This window comes from Chroicocephalus ridibundus, chromosome 2, assembly GCF_963924245.1.
Source record: "Chroicocephalus ridibundus chromosome 2, bChrRid1.1, whole genome shotgun sequence".
Taxonomy (NCBI): Eukaryota; Metazoa; Chordata; class Aves; order Charadriiformes; family Laridae; genus Chroicocephalus; species Chroicocephalus ridibundus.
The window spans coordinates 75925858-75942853 of NC_086285.1; the positions used below are offsets into that span (position 1 = coordinate 75925858).

Consider the following 16996-nt stretch of genomic DNA (forward strand, 5'->3'; position numbering starts at 1 on the left):
GGATTCCAGCAAGCCAAGGGGCGGTGCTGGAGAAAGGAAAAAAAACATCTGAAAATAGCAACTAGACCTAGCGGAGACAGTTGACCCTCATCAGTATATGCATCAGCTTCTCATCTGCACAAGAACAACGCCATTAGCTTCACCCTATAGCCATGCCAAAAAAAAGAAGTAGTTTAGGAAGTAGACAGATACCATGCTGAAGAGTGCTACACACAAGTAGATGCAAGCCCATAGTCAAAGCAAAATCTGAAGAGTGGACAAGAAGGTGCAAAACAGACCATATACCGAGCAAGCTGCATGGAACAAAGTATTGAATTTCTAGTCATTACGCGATGACATCGATCCTGTGCAGCGAGGCGGGCAGTGGCCTTCCAAGAGAAAGCACGCAACCATGCACATGGCCACGTCAACAGAAGGATATCAGAAAACTTCAGCATTTGAGAATAACAGAGGCAAGATGAGACCTGAGGGAACAGGAAAGGAGCATGAAGAAAGCAAAAAAATAGATAAAGAAAGGCTGGAAGAAATGCATGAGCCAGCATCATTGAGCAGAGAGGGAGCATTTGCTCTCAGCACAGGCTGAAGAAAGCGGAGTTAGTCCAGAGGTTTTATGCACAAGCAACCCCACGTGCCAAGGACATCACAGGACCTCTGGGACCTGCACAGCAGCACTTTCAAATTCAGTGTACAGGAAAGACATTTCATCACCAAAACAGGCAGTTTCTTAACATCCTCTCTGCCTAACTCTGCCTCTGGGTTTTCATACAGCTACTGTCATCTCATTGTCACTATGGTGCCTGACACTCTCATCTTTATTTCCAGTGTGCCTAACCACCTGGATGAGTTCAGTCAATGACTTCCATAAGAAGGCTGCTGCAGGCATAATATCTATTAACCTTAGATTATTAAAGGGAAGCAAGTAAATGGGAGAAACTGCAGCAATGAGCTGAAACAATTTTCCTGAGACAAGAGAGGACATTAAATGGGAAGAGGCAAGTTAGAGATTCCCAACTCAAAACAGGAGCTCTTTGTTCTGGATCAGGGCCCTAAAGCACGGTCTCAAGTCCCAAGAAATAGATGGGAGTGTTTCCATGGCCTTCAGAAGACTCTGGAGGAGGACGGAGAAGAAAAGGTCAACGGAGGAATCACAAGTGGCTGCAATAAACAGAAAGAAGTACACAGTTTACCAGAGAAGTATAGCCTGTGTAATTCAGAAGGCAGGATTTAGCTCCAGTGTCCTCAGAGAGCGAGCTGATTTGTCAGATATAAATATCAAATATAGCTACTATTCTGAACGCTGGCATCCCAACCATGTACTCAGGGCATTTATAGGAGAAACAGCTTGCATTTAATTTCAGTGCTTTTTTCCCCCTGTAAGATAAATATTTTGTTAACTGAAACCTCTGTGTAAACCTTTCAACAAAATGTCTCTGGGTGTTAATTCTCTTTAATTGAACACTAATTAGATTAGAATTTAGTCAAATTAGTAACCAGGTCAAGTGGTTAATCTTAGTTACTACTTAGTGAAATGTTCGCATTAAAATAATTTCTCTGTTCTGGGTACACATTACAACATGGAACTTTGCTACAGGAAAAACACCAAAGCTATAAAAAGCTAAATTTAAAGAAGCATCTGTTGAACTAGGTTTTTTAGTTTCCCACCCTCCCTGGCCTTCTTTCCCCAACCAGGCAGAACTTTTACCAGGGAGACAGTGAGAACAAACAGAAATCTCACCTTCAAAATGACCAAGTTAAAGGTCTCTAATTTTAATTACGCATCTCGGAACAACATTTTTGGCCCAACTTCAAAGCTCGCAATTACCCAGGTGTTTAAAGGATTGTTACGCATCAACAGCCATTTACCAAAGCATTAATTACTATAAGTCTCTAAAACTTTCCTCAGCTGAACCTTTTTGTTTACTTTTCTTCAAAGACAAGTTGACATAATAGTCTAGACTGCCTAGCAGCAGTTTCTCAAATGGGAATTTTGCACAGAAGTGTGTGGGATTTACATTTTAATTAACGCACTTTCTAAACGCTCTTCTCTTCTGCGTACCTCAGGATCTGAGTCTTTAGTTTGCACTGACATCAACCTTCCGTAGAAGTTATCCTGCGTATAGCAAACTAGCAAGATTATTTGTTCTTGTCCACTAATGATGGACTAATAACTGCCCTCACAAATGACTCAGCCTTACAGAGTTGAACGGAGCTCCACATAGATAAAACTTTGAGATCACAGCCTTTGCAAACCTGTAGATCCATCATCTTGCAGCAGATGTAAGTGCTACTTTGAATTTAAAAGTGTTTATTACTTACAGAACAGACTGTGTGTGAAGCTCGCACAGCATGAGGTACTGCCAACAAATGCAATACAAACCCTTAACGACTTAGGATGTCTCAATGGCCATTACTCCAAAGATTTAAAAGCGCCATACAAAATTTAATCAATCAGTGCTCGCTTGTACAGAGAGCCTCGGGCAAGGGAAAGCCAGCACCTGGAATGAGCTGCCAGGGAAAGCAAAGGCAGTCTCTATCATTTTCTGAGAAGAAGCGAGGCTCAGTTTAACTGTCCTGAAGAAGCTATACCATCTGTGGGCCAAGGGACAACGAGAGACATGCATGACCTATAAGAGCTCCTTAGAAACGAGGAAGGAAATGTTAAGAGCTGTCAGCCTGCAAACGAAGGTACTTCCAAGGTGAAATAGAAGACCAGCAACTGGGCATTAATATGCAGGGACTGACAGGGAGGAAAAAGCACTAAACGGAGATGCCAGGACACTATGGAGGGGGGTCTGCAATTTGGCACAGGCAGAAAAGAGCCATCCTGGATGCATCCAGACATGAGAAGGCACCAGAAGGGACAGGCAGGTAAGCTCAGCTTCTCGCTGCTCGCTTACCAGCCTCATGCCACCACCGCTCTGTCTGATAAAAGCTCCCCCGGGCTGAAGAAGCTGTCCTGTATCACCGCGGGCATAGCCCCTGGAGATTAAAGTCTGCAGGGGGGAGAGGTTAAGTCTTGTAGACTCACTGGAAAAGCAGCAGGGTGAAATATTGGTTTCAAGGCTGCATCTGGCAAAGAGTAAAAGATCAGAGCCTAGAGCTAGAGGATGTGGCCTCCCCGTGCCAAATCCCTGGTAATCCCCAGCAAAGCCAACACTGATATTTGAGTGCAAAGGTGTCCCCCCACATCCAGCTCAAGGTCTTGAGCTTCACAGCTCTGAGGAATTAACATTTTACCAATAGGAATAGCGAAAAAAGGAAAAATCATCCCAAGTCACGGGGATAGCAGATGCGTTTCTCATTTTCGTGACTATGATTTAATGAGACTACAGGGTATTGCAGCTGTAGTGATGGCCACAGTACTACACCTCAGAGTTTAAATGCAGTCTGAGGCATAAAGATGGGGGAGAGGGCAAAGGGGTTGTATTCATCTTTGTCCTTTAAGAAAAGAAATAAGGCACTGATATGGTATTCTTTGGTTTTGGTAGAAAAAGCCAGCTGGTTACAAAAGGAGTAAGTTTCATCCAGAATAACTTTGACTTTTAAACTACTAAAAACCAACCACTCTAAAACACAACAAACTGCATATCCACAGTGGGAGTTGCACTGAAATGCAGACAGCCGCTTCTCTATAGCATCATGGAAACAGCTCTATCATATACAAATATATGCACACTATATACAAATCTGACCCCAACTTGAAACAGATTGATGCTAGTTTTGTCATTTGTATTACACAACCCATTCCAAAACCCAGTTGAGGACGGTTATTTATTTTCTAAGCTATAAACACTGCCGGCAAATCAATTTGCCCTTTAGATTAGGAGCTCGGATCGCATTTGTATAAATATCCTGTTGCAAAAAGGAAGACTTTATTACCACTGTAACTGGCAGCTAAAATCCAACCAGTGCCTTAACCCTTAAGGAATTGTGTTCAGCAGAAGAACAAACTCCCCCGGCGGTCGCTTTGCAGGGCACACCTATGTCCACAGGTGTCTTATCATACAGGAGGAATCTTTCTGCACATCAAGTCCTCATATTTCACTCTGGGTGAAAACGAAACTGTTTAATAAACTTTGACCATTAAGGTACCGTATCTTCCTTTGATCACTAACACAGGCCACTGTGTTTTTCATAGATCAGTTGTTTGGACAGAGTGGGAGTGTTCTGAGGTCTGCATTAGCAGGATATTTACACTTGAAAACATACTGATGATCCAACCCAAGGACTAACATCTTTGATCAACCATAAACTAGTCCTGACCTGACACCTCTCTGGGTGAGAGCAAGGAATTTTTGAGAAAGGAAAAGAAATTAATGAGCTGTTTCCAGGGACAAACTCATTTCTTCCATTCCCTTGCAAAGGTCTTGCTTACTTGGCAATCCACTCCCAAGAGGTACCAGCAATCACTGAGGGCTTTGCTGGTCCTTTCACAAAATCAGCGCTGCACCTTAGAAACAAGCCCACGTGCAGGGCTTTAGCCGTGCATCGGTACCACCAAACAGAGGAGAGTCGAGGCTGTGCAGCTCCTGCCTGCTGAAACTAAGCTCCCCCTCAGATACGGCCAAGGTGGGACAAGCACCTGGAAGCTGAGCCCACTTGTCTTCCCAAACTGGGTGCTTTGGCAAATCTCCCCACTTTCTGTGCATACCAGAGGAAATAAAAAAGAGAAATCCCGCCCTGGCCTTCAAATGGCACAGTCTCTTAACCTCTGCGGGGTTGGAGGCTGAAGGGCAGCAGCATCCGGCGGATGTGTCACCCGTTCCCCCTCCCACCTCAGCCCCTACAAGCCCACAGCCCGTTTTCAAAACCCAGAGCCATCCCCCTCCAGGCAAACCAGAGGTCACCTCAGCCTTGTTTGGTGAAGCCTCTTCTCCACACAACCCGACACGCGTACCGCTGACGGCTGCCCACAAGGCTTGACCTATCCTGAGGATTTCATTAATCTCTTCGCAGCATCCCACTGACAACTCCAGCAGTTTGTGTTATGACAAAACGTGGCCGTTAACTGTGGTTTGGTTATAAAACAAAAGCCTAGTTTCTAGGCACTATTTTTTTTACCTTACGAAAGGGTGGAAGGAATGGGGAGATGAAAATATTACTGACACAAGTGAGTCAGTATTAAAATGTTTTCTTTTTTAAGAGAGAATGTACTTAGACCACACTGTCCTCAATGTGCGTTTCACTGCCTGAAGCCTCTGCAAGTATCCTCTCCGTATTTCTGATGGCTTCGAACGAGAAGAGGGTCAAATTTATCCCCGAAGGTCATGCTATTTCAATCAGCATTGATCTCTGATTGTTTGTGCTCTCTCTGCATACACCCCTATCCAGGAGACCCATTTTAATCCTTGCTTTTAGCCTTGTCTACAGTGGCAAAAATCAGTTTGATGATTTAGTAAGTGGTAGAAATTTTAGCCTCAGGCTTGGTTTTGTTTTTAGCCATCAGGGAACGGCCAGCAGTGCCTTGCGATTCCGTGCAGCAGCACGCACATCTGGGCTGGAGTCACACGCTCACGCTCTTACTGTCCAGATGAGCTTTTTTTTTTCCCCCTTTGCTCAAGTAATACTGAATTAAGCCACTTCATTACACTTAATCAGAGCCAAGGGATACTTCCAGGCTGTGAGCTTTGGTGAAGATTTGTATTTACTGAATCTTTCTCTTATCTCCTGCCCTCCCAAGTTCATTTCTTTGAGAGGTGCAGCCAGGTTTCTTTTTCCTTGGATTTTTTCCCTCAGAGATGCATGCTGCCTTTCTTTTACGGACTGCCGGTTTAAATCCATACATGCCAGCTGCCCTGTTAAGAATTACTTGTGCCCAAAAGTATTTTTTTAGCTACCAATAATCACTTCAGACAACTGTTAACCTCATAAAAGCCAAGATTAACATGGTGACTTTGAACTTGCTCTCAAGACTGCCGATGTTGACTGAACAGGCACTTTCTGTGGCCTTCAGAGACAAATTTTCCTGACCAGAAGGAATATCTGTCAGCAGAACAAGATGGAAAAAGGTGCTACTTCAACTCCTTCTGTATCACCTGCTAGTTTACCAGCTAGACTTCAAGATCTGTACAGACTCTTTCTTATGCAATAAAATATCACCAAATGTCAGGAAATATCAGGCTGTTACTCAAACCATTATTCCAAAGGAAGTGTGACACAACTTTTTTTAGTTTGGGGGTTTTGTTTTTTGGTTGGTTTTTTTTTTTTAAGTCAAAGGCAGCTGTTATTTTCTGGCTCATAAGATGTCTCCTAGAATGCAACAGAAGCCTTACAAACATTTAGCAAGTTCCTTCAAAAAATAGTGGTTTGGGCTTTGGGGGTTTTTTGGGTTTGTTTTTTTTGTTGTTTTGTTTTTTTGTAATTTAACCTCCTAATGTTCTTTACAGGAAAAGAAAACATGGTATTCCAAATTAACCCACTGAAACAAAAGGGGGAGAAAAAAGCACTTTGGATTTTTTTTTCCACACAGTAAAAGCGAGTGAGCGAATTGATGATCAAAACCCAAAACCACGCAGAGAATACAGCTCCTTAAGGCCTACCAGAAGAATGTGAGGCATTTTCCCCCTCCATGCAGAGATACTAGTGAACAGCTAAATACAACTTTTTAGTATTTGTTTTCAAGAATGTTTGCAGGCCAAAGTCCACGCGGCTGCACGTTTTGAATCTATAGCAGCAGCAGCCTATACAGTCAGAAACCTCAACTGAAAGTAATACTGTAGAGTTGGTGAGCAGCTTCTAGTATCTTATTTTAACTGTCTTTTAATATCTGCATAATTTTAATATATAGGGGACAATTAACATAGGTGACAACTAACATACACTTTTATATACAGAAAAATACAAAGAATACTTACATATGCACATATTTCTACCCAAACACATGTTTTCATATGTGCTTTTATATTTCACGTGTACATGAAAGAGTCCTTTAAGCTGTAAAAGGGCGGAGAAGGGCACGTCCTTTTTACAGCTTCAAGAACCTGTGAGCCGTCTCTGTGCAGATGGTGTGACAAGTCCCGCAGAGTCACCCGAAGCCCAAGTTTCTTTAGCCAAACGTCTCCCTCCTTCCCACCAGTAAAAATAAATAAATAAAGAAGAAAAAGAAACAAAAAAGGGAGCCTTGAGGGACTGGATGAGTCAGAGGTTAGTAATGAACTGCAGACACTCATCCCTGGGTCAGTGGTTCACGCCTAAGCCCATGTCAGGAGGGATGGGGAATTGCTGGCAGTCTGGACCTAGAGGAAGCCGCTTCATGATTCCCAGTCCCGATGGCAGGATCCCCTCGGCACGGCTGCCGGCAGCGGCAGGAGGAACGTGACAGGAGGGAACTGAAAGACCCAAAAGACTCGCCAGCTCTGGAGAGAGACCACCCTGGTGACCCCCATCCGAGCTGCTGCCTCTGCTCCATCCGTAGGGAGGTCTCTAGCACCCAGAGACGCCCAGCACGTGGGGATCACAAAGTGCCCAGTGCCAAAGGATGTGTGTCACAGCACAATCTGATTTTGGCATGTTTCTGGCATGGTATTTTAAACAAAGATATGAGGTGCCAGCACCGTTGCTGTACAGAGATCTAACAGCCGCTTTTGGAACAAAGAGTTCGCAAATTGGTTAGGAAAAGGGTACATTAGGGGCCATATCCTGTACTTTTATTCTCTTTCCCGCAACGCATTACTTGTTTGCACAGTTTACGCTGAAAGAAGGTTATATACATCTAAAAGTTGACAGTTCTCCTTAGAAGAGGCAACCTCAGACCTGACGTACTCTGTGCTCTGCTTTGGTGACCAACCTAGAGCAGCGCATCGATCGCTTCCACAGGCACTTGGCAGAGGTTTTCCTCCAGCTCCAGAGGTGGGCTCTCTACTTGTGAAATCTAAACCAGACCAAAACTCAGTATTTTTTATTCAATGTGGCTACAAACGAACAATACAGCTAACATCTATGAAATCTGCGTGACCGTCTGGACTTCCATCAGCTCTTCAAGTGGGTATTGACGTAACATCCTAACCAGCAAGCACATTACCCCAGGAGGCACTCCAGCAACCCGCAACTCGAAGCACGAAAGGAACACTGACCTTTCAAAACTAACACCTTCTTCCCCATCACTTATATATCTGAGTATTTCTCTCCATTTCCCTGAAGGCCATGCTCCCCACAGAAAAAATGATTAACTAATGATGTTGCCTTCACATCAGCAAATCATCAAAGGCGGATCTCCCCAAATGGCATTAATGGAAAGGCTGGAGAAAGAAGGACCAGAAAGGAAAACGCCCAGGAAGCCTTCGCAGAGGAAAGAAATGGAGATTTTTTTTTTAAACACTGTTTTTTCTGGTCTCTTTTTTTCTGCCTGCAGCAGAGGAACAGTTAAAGGTCTGACGCATTTCAGCAGAAGTAATGAAACACGTTTGTACCACAGCATTACTCTGACATTTAATTGACCTCGTATTTCCATCTTTTTTGCCTTGCACGATTCCCCCATCAGAAACGTTACCCTTTTTAATCACTCCATTTACACTTGTTTGGACTTACACGTCACAGTTTCTATTCGGCCTCTTTTTTACCTCTGTCATTGCCACTGAAAGCCCAGGAATGATTCTGTACCCGTGGTCAGCATGCTGAATTTTCTTCTGCTTTATTTACTTTAATGTAAGTCCACCTGAGAGCAGGTCGAGTTTGCACTAACCACCAGAATTTTTGAAAAAGGCTATGCTTTTTATGCTGGTAGTGTTAAGATGAAAGGGTATATGTGTATTTCAGTACGCAAGAGCAATGCCAGCAAAACAACTTTAGCTTACAAATCTACTGCCTCACGTCAGATTCTTGCTCTACTTAAAGACAACACGAAGGTTGCAGCTAAGTGACACCCTAGGCTACAATACCGTGGACTTTCTCAGGCTGAGGTCCATTTTGCACTCTGCCGTGCCCATTTCCCACACGGAAAGGGCCGTGCAATAACGCAACCCCGTTAATGTGAACAAAACCAGTATTTATTATAGCAGTCCTCTCAACATGAACGCACAAGCTCAGCCCTCCCCAGGAGAGCGGCTGGTGGCGCAGAGCAAGCCCCCTCTTGCGTACCTGTTCTGATGTTCCTGCAGCACTTGGTAGATGCTGATAAGGAAAGTTTGGTTTTTAAAGCTCCCCGCCACGCAGTCCTTGTAGATCCGAAACTCAGCGGCTGTGACGGCCTCGCCCTCAGGAATCTGAGACAAATTAAACTTGAACTCCTTGTGGTGCCGCTGGTGAGGCGTGAACTCCTTGTCATACTCAACTGCAGATGGGAAAAAGAAAGAAAAGGAAAAAAAGGAACCGTGACTAAAATTTAACAACAAAAGGTTTCCACATACTGCCACCTGTTCCTTAAAAAAAACAGGAATCTTATTTTTTTTCTCCAAAGATAGCCTTGGCAAGTGCCAGGAAAGCTTATGCAGCTAAAGCCTTTCAAATACAGTACTCGGAAAAGATGAATGTTCACCTTCTCTAGCCAATGCCTTTGAGATTTTTTAAAGAAAGGCCAGCTTTGACAGGTGAAATATAACTGTGCGTGTGCCTCCTGTGCAAAACTCTGAAGCTGTGACTGCCCCCAGCATTTTCCACCTGTGAATCTCCATGTTCTTTACAGCATTTCCTTAAGCCTCGCACCCCCCTTACAACAGAGGAGACAACTGGCTCCATTTTGCTCTAGCACATGAAGGCACAGACAGAACTAAGTGCTAGCACCAGGTCAACCAATTCCCTATCTGTCCTAAAAACTGCTGGCTTCTGGCTCCCGGTTTGTGCCTTAGCTGTCGGCCTGCCTTGTGAGCACAGTAAGATTGACCCTTGAAATAAATGTAATGTTAAAGTTAACCAGAGCTCCCCTTCCTTTTACAGAAGCTTATTTAAGAATAAGAGAGCTGAGGAGGAGCGACCCCTTTTGCATTTTGGCTTTAGCCCTCCTCAGGTACGCTATCAGATATAGAGTTTAAGACAGATGCAAACCAGAACCGCTCCTTCTTCATGCCTCAGGACTTGCATTTTCTCTGTTTGAGGCTCCCTTTGCAAAATCTGCTTCTAGTCCCACTCTTGTATTACTTGATTACATGGTGGTTTAGTCTGACTTTGATTTATTGTTCATTATTTCTTCTAATTGTCTATTAGAAATTGCTTAAAATATTAACATATTATATAAACATACAAAATTACATCTTCAAAGCCCCGATGGGAAAAAAATAAAACCAAAAAACTGTTCCCACCAGTGCAACTGAAGAAGTGTATGTCAATGATGAATAAGTCACCATTATATTATCATTAGGGACATGATTACATTCAGAGAAGACGGCGAGGGAAGTACAGATCACTTTTGTTGCTACCCCCGCTTAAGACATCAAACTGCAAAGGCATCCATGAGCCTCCCCTCACAACATCCCATGAGGTAAGCAACAATCCCCGTTTTACAGCTGGGATACTGAGTCACCAGGAGAGTGACTTGTCCAAGGACAGGCAGCGGAGGCTCGTGGTAGAGCCAAGAACGACGGCCAACGTGCTTGAGGTTGATTGCTTTACCCACAGGTTACCTCCTTGGAGAGCAGATACGTCTCCTGGCCGCTGGAAAGAGCCTACGGAGATTTTTCCTTCTACCTTTCCCGACTGCCTGTTCCTCCTCATCCCCCAGTCCCAGTTTCGTATGTGTCCTCTCCCTTTCCTTTGGCAGCCCTTTCATGTGAGCTGCTTCATCTGGCTGGGTCCCCATCCTGGCTCCCTGTGAGACAGTTAGTCACATCCTTCTCTTTGAAGCTCGCCTGGAAATCTTTTCACCTCCACATGACTGCTGCCGAGCATTTTGTGGGACACCACATTCGGAGATGCTGTGTTAAAGAGCTGCCACGGGGCGAACAGGCAAACTCACAAACCACTCATCTATCTGAGCACTTTAGATGTCAAATGACTGACACACGCCAGGCACCAGACCCTGTGGCTTCCAGAAATGAGGTGGCGACACCCAGCATCTCCATCAGAGACTGCATGATGGTATACCGCTCTCTTCCAGTGCCACCTAGGAATTACCTTGTTGGCCAACTGGGCTTTCCTTTGAAGCATCCAGCCTTGTTTTTAACTGGGAACGACTCTGGCAATGCTGGACTGGTTGGCATCACTTGTGTGTGCGCTCTCCAAGAAGGGGCCCGAGTTGTCTCGCTACGCCCCAGCCCGAGGCAAATGCCACAGGATCCACTTCCCAAAACGGAGTGGCCATGTACTTTCAGAAACTCGCAAGCATTCAACCAACAAGAAGCCATGTTCAGCTGCTTGCAGCAAGACGATGTGCCCAACTTGGCCTTTTTTACTTGCTGCTACAAAACGAGAGGATGTAATTAATGGTGAGGGAATGTCTAAATCCATGGGTTTGGAGAGACATGCGTATGAAGCAACGATTCTTGATTTAGAACTTGCTGAGTCCTTGCTCATGGATGCAATGAGCAGCTGAAACCCACGTCCCCTCCTGTGCTGTTGCGGGGACGAGCTGACCTGCGGGTGAGATGCAGCAAGGCGGCTTTCGCCCGGGCTCACAGCAGAGGACGATAAAGGAGGATCAGGAAGAGCAAGGGGAAGGACACAACCAGGATGAGCAGCAGAACCCCATCAGGGTGCCGGAAAACTAAAATTACACCAGAGAGAAACAGCAAAAGGAATATTCAGCAGTTCCTGCCAGCTATGGCCCCACATCAAGATGTGATGTGGTCTCCAAGTGCATGAGGCAGAGCCATCCCACCCGGCACGGGGCTCAAAATAAGCCCAAACATCACGTTTTGTTGTTACTGTCTGACCTCAAGTCAGCTAAGGCAGCCAGACCTCCACGTGTCTCCACTACAAAACAGTCAGTTTAAAAGCGATATAGCCACAGTCAAATCCTTTAAATCAGTATTTTCCCATACTCCTCCCTCTAAAAAGTCAAACACAAGCCACAAGAGGAAGAAAAACCCACCCAAACGCCACTACAGAGCATCAAAAGTAGCAGCAGGTATGATGCTTGACTCCAAGTACTCTTTCCCAGTTTATAACTTGCCCGATATATTTACAATAGTATTTTCCTGTTTTTTAAAACTTTCTTCCTTTATCCCCGTCCTTGTCCGAATACCCCACACAATCACAGAAGCTGACTAAACTGATTACAGGGGAAACATTCAGACCGATTTCATTATCAGGCTTGACAGAATAAACAACCTGAAATGCACAAACAAGGAAACCTTTTTTTAATCCTTCAGATTAAGTAATTTAGCTTTGTCTGTTAGAAGAAAGGCACATTCAGAAAGAAATACTTGTAAGTTGATGGTGTCCTCCTCAGCTGCATTCAGAAGCATCCCTACAACATCACAGGATGGAAAAAAACCTACATTAAGCTTGTATGAAGCAAGTATAAAAGTTTAACGAGTTGGAAAGTTTTTCTGGCTATGTATCTTCCCCATGATACAATGGAGAGTGTTTTTTTTTTCTTTGTGGGAGTGGTGAGATATTTAAGTTCTATATACTCATTGTCACCCCATCAAGTTAATAATCAACTGTTTTCATTCAGCAAGACAGCTTAAAAATGTAAGATGCCAACATTTCTTCTCTGGGGGCTTTTTACCCCCTGGAAAGTGTTCATTTTTAACAAAGAAGTCACGTTTTAGCATAGTAAAATTTGGACAGGCAAGATCTGAGCTGCCGGTTCCCAGGATTACCCAGTCTGTATTGCAATCGCGTTACAACGCGTCTGATGACCTCGTATGCAAAATGCAGAGAGTGTACGCCAAAATGCAAGGCAACAAAAAAAAAAGGACAAATCCTTTCTCAAGCTGCTTTCCAAATATTTTTTTTTTCCCCACGTGAATTCGTTCAGGTCAGTCGGATCGGTGATATATGAAATCCAAAGCTAATTGCCATCCAAAGATGGACACGTGCATGCCCTGACTGTGCAAAGAGCTCGCAGGGAAAATCGGGCATCTCACAGGCGGGGCAGGTTGAAAGCGAGCAGCCCTGAGCGCTGCTGGCCTCCCGTAACCTCTGCCCAGTACTGGCCAGAACATCAGGACCAAGATGGGCAAACCCAGGGATTTTAGGGTCATGACATGAACTACAGCCGTATAAAATTTATCCTCGTGGCCAGACTATATTATCCTGAACTTTATTACTCATTTGCCAGAGTAGCTCCTTGGAGACTACAGATGCAGGCACGCATGTATCAGGGCGAGTTGGGAAAGGAGATGGCAAATAGAGGTTTTAGCCCATCACGGGTGCATGTCCTCTGAGCCAAGGGGACTGTCCACTCCACGGTGCAGGTCTCTGTCCCCATCCTGGCTGGCGCTTCGGCTGCTCCTTCGCTTGCAACACAAAGTCTGAGCTGCGGACACCAGGAGTACTTGCCCCTAAGTTTTCATTACGGCTCATTTCTGAGCAGAGCGGCTGAGCACGCACAAAGAGTTAACAGAGAAGCCTGCCAGTAGCTCTTTACATTCCCCTTAACAAATATTTTTAAATACTATACAAACACAACACTATTGTTAAGCAGTTAAAAAGGCAAGAATGGCAAAATTAGGGTTACTGTGGTTTTGAATTTTGTGTATTCTAATTCTAACCCAGTGTTGCAATAGCCAATTTCAGCACAAAATGTCCTTGGTTTAAAAATAACATACTGTTTACAATACTTGTTACTTTAAAAACACTGCACCGAAAAAAATTAATTAAGAAATTAACACAATGCATCTATTTTGGTAACTATACCATTCTGCTTCCATTTGAGTGTGTTACATATACCTTGGACCAAAAGAAATGTAACCCTAATAATGGTCATGGAAATAAACTCTCCTTGTGTATAGGAATTTTCAGCATTTAGTTTTTGATCTGAAGTAACTGGTATGCAGAAATAACAGGACAACAGTCTTTCCCGAGTAAACACAATTTTCACTCGGAGCAGTAGCACCAAGTGTCAACGCTATTCGGTGGTTTTCTCCAGTTCTCAGCTGTTGAGAAACATGTTAGGTAAGGTCCTCAGGTGAGAATCTCAGCGGTGGCTGAAAAAAGTCTTTAGTTCATACTCTAGGAGCGAAAGCCAAAAATATGTGTACTCAAAACCTAGAGCTCCAAAAGCAAACTTTCTGGAATATATTGTCTATATAAATTATTATAATTTCTACAGCAACCCGGCTCATTGGAGGGGGCTGGGAAGGAGAGGGGTTGCAAATGAATGATACCTGACTATTTGGGATGGGACGTTCTGCATCCGTCCTGTCCCCAGCAAGGCTGAAACTTCTGAATGATCGTTTGCACCCCAACATGTTTGACTTGGCTTTGCAGGACCACTGCAACCACATTCCAGCAAAAGCGACCAACATTCATCACCTCTTGCACAAGTATTGCACGAGTTTTGCACAAATATTCATGAATTCAGTTTGAGTTCAAATATAAGCCATTCCTAGTCATTTCTTCTCAGCCTTCACGCATGACTCCCTTGCTAATAAAATGAGAAAGCCCCTGAAAACTGGAGTCGCTAACAGGAGATTTGCCACCACAGCTACATAACAAGCTCAGAGGCAATTTCTCCGTTGTACGTCACCAATTTCTGCATTAGGTCAACAGCATTTATCACATCTGGAGGAACGAAGCAGTGGATTAGGCCCCAAATACTTTACGCATTACCACAGCTCCAACAGTTCCTTCTAATAAAAGGACCACGTACAACATATATTACTGATCTACTGCTGCAACCTTACAGCTGCAACACCAGAATTTCTTCAATAATAGCTGTCAGTGGTTTACACAGGACAACATTTATGTAAGCTTAAAAAAAAAAACAACCTTCAACCTTGGTCACAGTTATTGTAGACAGAAGCAAAAGGCAGTAAGAATCAAAATACAGGGTGGGATTAATATAGAAGTTAGTTGTACTTTTATAAGACTAACTGACACACAGTGGGGGAGGACAGAAGATAGGAGCTTTCAGGCATGCAAGCCTTTCGTGCATCCAAGCTGAGGGATGTCCGACTTCAGTGTAAGACTCAGTCTTCGTTTGGGTCTTGCAATTTGCCTCCTATTTCAAAAAAAGTGCTTATCTAGACAATCAGACACACGGATGCGACCTGCAGCACATCCTTTTTACTCTGAAGACACGCCCAGGATACGCTTGAAGGCTTGTCTGTATTTTCCACATCTACCAGGTCAATCTGTAAAAAGACACCAAAGTCTCCCAAATAGTCCCGCCTCACTGGCAGATGATTACAACTGTAGAAGCAGTGTTACTAACAAAGATTAAAGCTGACCTTTATTCCGAAAATAAGCAGTATTTCCTAAATACTGTGTAAAAAAGAGCAACAAGTACAACACAAAGGGCACAAAGTACCAGTTTAACGTCTTAAAATGGGAAGAACAGAAGACTAAAATGCTTCACACCTCCTTTCTGCTGGTTAACAAGGAAACAGAAGTTACGTTGTACCGAGTGGACCCGCAGGTGCAAGAGCAGGCCAGCAGCAAAACCAGATGGCTCCGGGAAGCAGTGAGGATGCATCAGGGAAAGAAAGGACCGCTGCTGTCTGGTTTTCACACTTACATAGAGTACGTGCCACTGTCATTGGATACCAGGCTACAGAGACGTGCGGTATAACCCGCTGCAGTGACACCCTAAATCCACTGCTGGTTAGAGACAGGACTGACCGCTTTCTCTTTACAGTAAGGACCCAAAAAAAAGCAAAACCTTCCCATTCTCCAAACTAAGATTTATTAGCATGCCATTTCACAAATAAGTGAGCAAGAAAATTCTTTAAAATAGAAGAAACTCAGGTGAGACGTTAAAATAAGAGGTCTGAAAGCAAATCCTCCCCTGCCCAACTTGTGCAAGGGTGGGGGAGATCCCTTCTTCCCACCTTGCTCTCAGCCCAGCGACTTCAAATACCTTCCACGATCACAGCAGCTCCACACAGCCCCTCAGGATCTACAAGACAAGACTGTTTTTTTCCGTCACCCCGACTGTGGTGACAGATCCATCCCCTACGTCAAGCGCACTGCCCACTGCTCCTGCTGCCGCTCTCCTACGTGCCAGGTCTCCCCAGATCCCTCTCTTTACCCCCCCTTCTGAAAAGCAAAATGAGCAAAAATAACTAATTTTAAAAAAGGAGCGGTCCCTCTGCTTCACAGACACCTCCCCCAGATTTGCAGTACAGCATCCCCAACGAACAGACCAAGGTTTGTTCTCATAGAGAAGAGCATGTAAAAGCTCACCAGACATCAGTAATGAACTCTTCCCGCTTGCACTCTTGGTGATAAAAAGCAGTTTTTCAACAGAAAAAAAGTCAGGATACTTATGGTTGAATCTGGCATTGCACCTTTTGTTGATCCCTTAGTGTCCAGCTGAGGTGGTCGAGAGACGACAGCTAGCTGTGCTACCACAAATATAATGCAATTGGAAATGAATGCCTAGGCAGCTTAAAAATAAGGAGATTCAAGGCCAAACAACTCCAAAAGGGTGCTTTCTTCGAAACAGCTATAGTATCACATCTGGGCTGCCACAATATAAAGTGGAATTATTCCACTAACTTCAGTGGAGCGATGCCAGTTTACATCTGATGAAGACCTGGCTTTATGCTCGATAGCTGTGAGTGCCAGAAAAGAATGACTCAGAAAAATAACCCGTCATTAATCCAATCCCAATGTAATTATGGAGATTAAATTTAAACAATAGCAAATCACTCTCTAAACACAACACTCTACAGAAGATCTTCAAAGGAGGAGGGCTTTCTACTTTTGGACAAAAAATACAACTGAGCTCTTCTTTGTTTCTTTGCGCTGGGAATCAAGTTGGAATCGCCTTGTAAAATGAGATTAAAACAGTTGCACAACAGCTTCCTTTCAGGATTCTTGAACCAAAGGCAGTCTAAAAATCAAAATAATGCACTAACCAAATATATAACACCCACGGGACACCAGAAAGTACTAAAAGGCATTTTCACAGTATCCACAAAGATGCCTACTGTATGGCCAGTAAAGCTTTTCC

The 16996-nt window shown here is 44.0% G+C and overlaps 1 protein-coding gene across 1 annotated transcript in view; it reads right to left on the reverse strand.

Moving 5' to 3' along the window:
- BMP6 (bone morphogenetic protein 6) overlaps nucleotides 1-16996 on the reverse strand; it is a 94999-nt gene that overhangs the window by 17114 nt on the left and 60889 nt on the right. The window contains exon 2 of the mRNA XM_063325938.1: nucleotides 9076-9268. Coding sequence (XP_063182008.1) covers nucleotides 9076-9268 — 193 coding nt within the window. The remainder of the gene's footprint in view (nucleotides 1-9075; nucleotides 9269-16996) is intronic.